The 8,160-nt window shown below is 38.9% G+C and overlaps 1 protein-coding gene across 1 annotated transcript; it reads left to right on the forward strand.

The window, feature by feature from the left end:
- Positions 1 to 531: 531 nt before the first annotated feature.
- Positions 532 to 7,015, forward strand: ndc80 (NDC80 kinetochore complex component). Its single transcript, XM_020100806.2, has 17 exons — positions 532 to 671; positions 1,123 to 1,221; positions 1,719 to 1,802; positions 2,132 to 2,258; positions 2,457 to 2,629; positions 2,966 to 3,068; positions 3,239 to 3,328; positions 3,594 to 3,687; positions 3,812 to 3,912; positions 4,135 to 4,279; positions 4,630 to 4,835; positions 5,023 to 5,172; positions 5,299 to 5,388; positions 5,504 to 5,596; positions 5,839 to 5,969; positions 6,165 to 6,267; positions 6,521 to 7,015. The coding sequence occupies exons 1-17, from the start codon at positions 664 to 666 to the stop codon at positions 6,647 to 6,649; spliced, it is 1,926 nt and encodes a 641-aa protein (XP_019956365.1). The 5' UTR covers positions 532 to 663; the 3' UTR covers positions 6,650 to 7,015.
- Positions 7,016 to 8,160: the final 1,145 nt, after the last annotated feature.

The following is an 8,160-nucleotide window of genomic DNA, read 5'->3' on the forward strand; positions in this document are numbered from 1 at the left end:
TTCTAAGAATGGTTTAATTTGGGATTTTAATTGTTAATGAAGCATGTAAAATGCCACTATCTAGTTCTTGTGCATTTTGAAGAATCAGGCTTACAACAATATCAGCAGCTGCATATGTTGCCATGTTGTTCAATAGGATGTTCCTATAAAGACTATATTTAGCACTTAAGACTGTACAATCACATACAACAGAGGATTTACCTAAATTCCTTAACCTTCTGTTGTGCTGCTCAGCAGGTTGATATTTTTCTAAACCAAAAAAAATGCAACAAATCAATCAAACTATATAGCACCTTTCATACTAATCAAACACATTCAGTGTGATTTACAGAGAAAGGGACTTTGTTTTGAGTTAAATATTCGTATTAAGACCTAGATGACAGATGAGATTTAACCTGCCAAACCAAAGTGTAACCTTGGACTCATCGTTTGTGTTTGAAACTTTATATATAGTCTATGGTTTTGAACAAATAACCATGTGGACATGTCAATTATTTTACGCGGTTGCGCTGTGAAGCCTTTTTGGACCAACGGCTCTCCGTACTCCGGTGACGTCACGGCCATCCGGTATATTCGTATTGTTTTGGCGGGTCGGCAGTTAAATACGTTCCTCGACGATTCCTTCGATCGGTCTGGTTTCTATTTGTTTTCTTCCTACGAAACATGGAGCGGTACGTTTCAACTTCGCTTAAGAACTCGTTAACGCATCACTAAAAATAAGAAGCAAAGAGGATTCTGACTGAATGTAATGTTTGTCGTAACGCAGCTAAGATCGTGTCATATCACACCCGAAGGCTAACGCTAGCTAACGTTACTAGCCTTTACGTCTAGTTTACCTCGTTACAGCCATGTTCAAACTTAGAAAATACACTAACCCGGCGTGTTTAGCTCCGTCTAGCTAGCTCACCGAACCGATGCAATAGCTGCTACGCTAGTTTGCTAGTCAGACTACCACCACATAACAAAGTGACAGACGTAACGTTAAAAAGCCTATTGACATTAAGTTGAAGTCAACTTTATACGCTGTGTGTGTGTGTGTGTTTTGGTAGATTGGTGCTTTGTGAATCGACATATCAACGCAAATAAACGTTTGTGTGATTGTTTTAATACCTTTGTGTCCAGTGGGAGGATGAGCCGAGCAACAAGCAGCAGACCGTCCGAGATGCCGATGAGGGTGCAGGACAGCAACAGGATGAGCATGGTGTACACAACGCCCCAGAGGTTTGAAACACTCTGATTTAGTCAGTCTAATTTATACCGTCTCTGTATTTAGTCATACTGCTTTATTATGAAGCGTGGTTCTGTCCGCTTTTGTATCAGGGGACTTCGTATAATGTGAACCACACCCACACAAAGACATACTGAAAGATGCAGTCACAATATCCAGGAGCTCAAGTTGACATCATTAAATGTCTCATATTATCTGACCAACAGTACAAAACTCACAAGTTAGTAATTTTAATAACAGCAATATAAATATAAAATGCTTCTCATAATCACGTGTTGAAATATTTCATTGATTATCCCATAAGATCTAGAGCTTCAAGTTTTTTCATGAGTCTGGAAACATCAAACTTGTGGAGATCAAATTATTTAAAATTGAGAATATGTAACAACTCAATGAAGAAAGATGAGTGATGGATTCGTAGCAGCTTGTTCAAATGTGAGTCTGCCGGTGGAGAACATACATTTTTTCCACACGTTTTGTTCCTTCACAGTAAACAGCCTTCGTTTGGAAAACTCAGCATATCCAAGCCACAGTCTGTGACCTCTGAAAGACGAACCAGCTTCTTTGGTGCCCGGTATGTGAATTATATTGCAGAAACTTACATCTTAATAAAGATTGTGCCAGTGTGATCTCAGTAGTTGTGAAATGTATCCTGCGAATAAAAATCCAAATCCAAAGATGACTGAGTAAATGTAATTAAAGTAGTGAATTTTATAAATGTGTTAAGTAAACTACGGTTGGTTGAGAGTTTTACTCAGTTTTACTCGAGTGTCTTTTGTTTTTTATTGTCATATTGAAATTGTGTAGATGCAAATTAGACTATTCCATTAGTTTTTATTTATTTTTTAATGACATTGATATTTGATGTTTTGGTGATATGTTATGTTGATATTTTAACTGCAGGACGAGTGGAGCCAGCATGCGTCGCAACAGCACCATGTCTGGCTTTGGAGGAACTGAGAAGATTAAAGATGCCAGACCTCTGCATGATAAATCTTATGTTCAGCAGTGTATCAGGCAACTGCATGAGGTAAAAAACAACTGATCCTTGTATTTACAGGAGTCAATTATAATATGAAAGATGAGTGTTGCTACATTTGTAAAGTAATGATATCGCAGTTCAGTTCTATCTCAGTAGATTGTAGATGTTCAAATCATGGTTTCAGAGTAATTTCACTACCAATATTTATGTGTGTCCAGTCTGATATTTTATCTCATATCTCTCTAGTTTTTGACAGAGCAGGGTTACCCAGGCACTCTGTCACCAAAGACTCTCCAGTCTCCCTCCACCAAGGAGTTTGTGAAAATGTTTGAGTTTGTCTACCGTCAGCTCGACCCAACCTTTGAGATGCCAAACTCTAAAGTTGAGGAGGAGGTTCCAGCTATCCTAAAAGCTCTGAGGTAAATGCATTTGGTTGTAATTATTGTATTGAATATCATATCACAGTATTTCTTTGTTTTGTTTAGTATCCCTACAGTCTTCATGTTTTGATCATAGAGGGTGCTTGGTGGCCTTACTCAAATTAAATGCTGGGGGTCGGTAAAATACTATTTCACATAAAATACAAAGAACAATAGATCTTTTAAAGGCTACAGCATGTAAAAATCATTGTGGAAGAAGTCTAACATGGAACCTTACATTTGTTGTGAGCCTTGATGTTGACTCCTCTCCTTTATTTTCAGAACTCATTGGTGACTGTCTGTGTTTATTCCTCTCCTCTGTCTTTATGGTTGCAGGTATCCATTTGTCCTCTCAAAGTGTTCAATGTATTCTGTGGGAGCTCCACATACCTGGCCTCAGGCCCTGGGTGCTCTCATGTGGCTGATTGACAACGCTAAGGTGAGAAACAAGCAAAGGCTTATTAATAGGAATTACTACAGTGGACATTTTAAAATCTAAAAGCAGAATAATATGTATATGGTGTAAAATTCCACAAAAACAATGGAAAAAAAATCTATGTGTGTTTTATTAAAAGAGATGAATGCTTACTGTGTGTATCTGTGTTTCAGATCAACTGGAGTTTGAGTAAACAGGAGCTGTTGTTCAGTGACTTTTGTGAAGACAGTGACAATATTGAGGAAGGGGCCGATTATAACAAGGTATTCTGACTCTTAAACAGCATCACGAGTCATAAAACACTCCTCGCTCAAGAAGATGCATGAATCGAAACACAAGACCTTGTTACATGGTTATTAACAGTTTGTGTTCTCTTACTAATTTATTACAGAGCATTATAGGTGTTATGTCTTTGACCAGAGTAAACGTACATAACAGAAATTACGGTTTAAATGACTTAATTTGTCCGTTGTAATCTAAATGTTTCTATGTTTTTTTAATATCTTCCTTCACTTTATTACTGTGCAGCTCTTCTTGGATTACACAGCAGAGACATACTCTAAGTTCATGCAGGGTGATGACACATTTGAGGATGAGGATGAATCATTCCTCACTAAACTAAGTAAGCACATCATCTTCAAATTAGTTTCTTTGTATTTTTGACCGTAATGTTCAGTTATAAGTTTTTATCTTGAAATTTACAATCCCATCAAATATTTTTGCACGTGTGTTTTGTGTGTTCATAGAGAAGCTTTACAACGTTGACGAATGCCTGCTGGCCTCGATGGAGGAGAAGCACAGAATACTCAGTGATGAGGTTGAACTACTGGAGAAGGAGAGCCAGACGGTCAGAAGCCTTTTATGTTCACTCTTCCCCATCTGTCCAGATTAGATCCCATCTATCAATTGTAATTAACTGTGTAAAGGAAAGGAAATTGTTTATGACGACTGGAGATTCAAAGATTCTCAAGCTGTAGCTGTAATTGTTTCATCCTTTGGGCTTTAACAGATTAGACTTTATTCTGCTGAGTTCTGTCATTAATATAAAACATCTCCCTCTCCTGGACAGGACCGACTAATGACAAAGAGGATGGAAAAGATGAAGCTGCAGGCCGACCTCAAGAAGCTCCAGAGTTACCGAAGCAGCCAGGAGTCCTTTAAAGTCAACCTGGAAAACAAAGCCTCAGAACTGAACGATGACCTGGAGACCACTGGTAAACACAAATAGATAGGAACTGATGATGTCTGGATCTGAATATTTAGTCTACATGAACTATTTCCATTACTACCACCAGAAGGGGGCGGTATTGTACCTAAAAGCTATTTGCCAACCACCATGAATAACAAAAGGAGGAGAACCGCATGTCGGGGAGCCTGTAAAACATGTGTTTGTGCTTTGAGATCAGATCAGATAATTGTGACATTAATGTTTATCTAAGTGTTAAAAAATAAACGGTTTTCTCGAGTCTTCAACAGTAGAGGTTGAACGTCTCTTTACGATCAGAACCGTTGATTGGACATGATTACCCGAACACCATGTTTCTCCTTCTCTGTCACTTTGCAGCCAGTCATCTGGAGTCTCTGAAACATGAGCAAGATGAACTGCAGCATCTCCTGCAGAACCAGAAGTTTACACCAGCGGACGTAGAGAGAATCAACAGAGAGAAGAGAGAACTCCAACAGACCCTCACCAGTATCGGCAAGAGTCTGGAGGATTCTGAGCAGCACAAGTGGAACGAAGAGATCGCTCTGGCCAAAGTGAACGAGAAGGTACTGGTGAATCATCTTATTTTCTGAAATGATCCATCAGGTGATCTTCACGTCAATTTCTAGTGGCTGATTTATGGTCAGTACAGATGTTTAATATCAGATGTTTCAGTGGGAAGTATTCTGACCTGTGATTTCACTTGTTTCTTTGTTGCTTATGTCTGTTTTCCTCTATTTCTCTCACGTCTAGGCTGAGTTAAAGGTGGCAGAGTACCACAAGCTGGCACGTAAACTGAAGCTGATACCGCTGTCAGCAGAGAACGCCTGTGGTCATGATTTTGAGATCAGGCCTTTTGAATGTGGACCCAACGGCATGGTTCAGCATAAAACACAGACACAGGTACTTCCAGTTATTTATACACTACTATCTGAATCTGTATTAATTGCAGATTTATGTCAGATCGCTCTCATTTCTTTTTGAAAATGTGTTTTTGTTTGATTATACATTTTATTCTGTGTTGCGTAGATGCTGCTGAGAAAGCTGGTCAGTGATGTGGAGGAGGAGAACAGCCGATTAGCAAACATGAACCTCAGTCTGGAGGAATCTTGTGAACAGGTAACAAACTATTTGTATTTATGTGATAAAATCCTGCAGCAGGCATTGACTGTCACGTGTTAATCTAACGGGATCGTAACATTTATACTGAAGCACGTCTTTGCCTGTTTTTTAGTTGAATTCTAACATCTTGGACAAGTCCAACGATCTGAAGCAGCTGAGAGAGCACATTCGCAAGCTGGACGAACGGTTGGATTGTGACATGCAGGTATGGTCCTCAACTTGTGCTCCATATGCTGAAATTGTTAACATCAGTGCTCCAATCATAGTCTGCTTCATACCTGCTCATAGAGAATCCCATACGGGTTGTCTTCGCATCATCAGCACCTTCGTGTACCATTTGTCTACTGAGCTGAAACAGACGGAAATGAATTCATGTTTGTGACACAAAATAAACAACTGCTCCATGCATTATATTAACTAGTTTCCCACATGTTCCTGTGTGTGTAGGAGCTGGCTCAAGAGGAGCAGGACTGGGCAGCAGAGATGGAGTCAGTGGACAACCATCGTAAACTTCTGGAGAAAAAAGTAAACTATGGTTACGACGAAGCAGTGCAACAGCTGAAGGCAGCACAGCAACAGTAAGTGACAACTAGGGTTTTATATTTATCACCAATTGAGATGACCTGTATACTGCTTTGGCCTCTACAAAACAAAACAAGATCAAAATGAATCTGCTACATTTATTCATTAAATGTCATCTGGAGCTTAAACATCCTCTGTTTTTGTCCGTTCTGTGTTTTCTAGTAAACTAATTGTGATGCTCTGTTCTCCAGGTACCACCTGGTGCTGCAGGAAACCAATGAGGAGAGGCGAATGGTGGCCAACAACCTGACGTCTGTGTTCACCACAGCAGCCAACCACTTGTCAATCACAGAGGTAACACGCCTGTGGTCTCAGATACTTTGAAAATTGGTTAGGATTTTCTAGTGCAGCATAATGTGCTCTCAAGTTCAGTGGTTCAGGGTTTTTATTGTCAGCACAATCAACAGAGGCTGAAAAGAGAGAATTGTATGTATTTCACTGGTTTAGATCATAAACAAATACTTGATTGTTAGAAATCCAGGGAATAAATTATGATGTAAATGCTTTGTTCAATTGACTTTTTGCTTTTGTGGTTGGTGTTTCACAGAAGTGTCTGGACGATCTACACAGCAGAATGCAGCGTTCCTGCTCTAAGGCCGTTGAAGAGGATGCTGCTGCTGTGCAGAGGATGCAGGAAGCTTTGAAGAGCTTCAAGTCCAAGGCGACCAGTCTGTAAAGAGAGACGACGAGATGACGGCCCCTCTGTCATTTCAGGGACTCTTGGAAGTGTGTTATTTGTGTTTCCATCCTGAAAAGAAGAAACGTAATTTTTCCTTCATGTCTTTTTAAAGAAATTCTCAAAATGTATGACTCCAACCTTAGATAAGTATAATTTCACTAGCAGTGTGATTTTTGCCATCACAGATACTTTGTAAATACAGTGGTTGTATCAAGATGGAGGCTTGAAGTTTGATCTGTGTTTAGTTCAATGATTTTTTACTGGATCCAGATTTTCACGAGTGTTTAGTGTCATTTTCTAACAAAACGTTTTTGTTTTATTAATATTATTATACATGTAAAATAAAAAATACTTAAACTCCAATATCTGTTTAATATCATTTAAACATGTACCAACTACATAAACTGTACCAGAGATAAAGCTTGAAGATGTCTTTAATGTTTCTTTATGTATTTCAGTCTTTATCAGAAAATAAGTGTTGAAAGACTGTTTTCAGAATACTATGCTGTATAATGCTCATAATTGGTTGAGCATGTGTCTCCGCCGGACCTGTGGCTACAGACTGGCTCCAAATGATGTCATTGGCACAAGATGCAGGCGCTCCTATCAGGATCATTTGGCTTCATTTCACGAGAGTGGAAGGAAGTGGAGACGTGTTTTACTGAGGTTTGATCCATTTACTAATTCTACACACAATTGTAAAATATATTTAATTTCCTACTTATCCTCTTCTTATCTCATTACATTCTAGATAAAATTAATAGAAACCTCGTACATAGTGTTTTTTGTTTCATGTCTTTTTTTCCAGAGCACATTTCAGTATTAAAATTCCTCATTTTGGCTAAAACCCATAAAACGGAGTTGCTCATTAGAAACCAAAGCATTTATTTTAGGAGTGAGTGATTTATGCTCTTCTGCCAGGAGCGTTTACTGCAAATCAAGCGGCCGGATACAAAATTGGCAGCGAGGACACAAACAGGAAGTGGAGCGCATCTCTCTCCATTCATGTCAACATCATTCATTGTTCAGTACCTGCTGTTTTCAATGTGTCCTGCATGCTTGGCCGTCAATATTAGATTTTTGTTTTATTACATCCATATCCAGTCCAGAGATTCAATCCAGAGATCTTGTGGCAGTCTGTATAAAATGTTTTGTGAAGCTTTAAATCTTTTCTGCATCCTGTAACATCGGCTCGGATCCAGAGTTTGTCAAAATGTCTTATGAAACTCCCAGGATCAGAGACACGAAGGATCTTTTTCAAATTAGGTCGTCTGTTTTGAAATTCTGCTGCTCTCATTGGATGTGATGATGTTGATATATGACTTCACAGATGTGCGTATTTTTTTCCATTTGTCATGTTGCGTTTGAAGCCCCAACACTAAAGGTTGTAAAATATCAGTAACCGATAACGACCTGAGTATTGATTCATTCAATCAAGGAGGTTATGTTTTTGTCTGTGTTTGTTTGTTAGCAGGATAAGGCAAAGATTCCTACCATAAGTGGGGTAT

The sequence above is a fragment of the Paralichthys olivaceus genome, chromosome 4 (assembly GCF_024713975.1).
Source record: "Paralichthys olivaceus isolate ysfri-2021 chromosome 4, ASM2471397v2, whole genome shotgun sequence".
NCBI classification, from domain to species: Eukaryota; Metazoa; Chordata; class Actinopteri; order Pleuronectiformes; family Paralichthyidae; genus Paralichthys; species Paralichthys olivaceus.

Coding starts and splice junctions, on each gene's coding strand:
- ndc80 (XM_020100806.2), top strand. Junction 4,836..5,022: donor TGGCCAAAGTGAACGAGAAG/GTACTGGTGAAT, acceptor TCTCACGTCTAG/GCTGAGTTAAAGGTGGCAGA. Junction 5,173..5,298: donor AGCATAAAACACAGACACAG/GTACTTCCAGTT, acceptor TGTGTTGCGTAG/ATGCTGCTGAGAAAGCTGGT.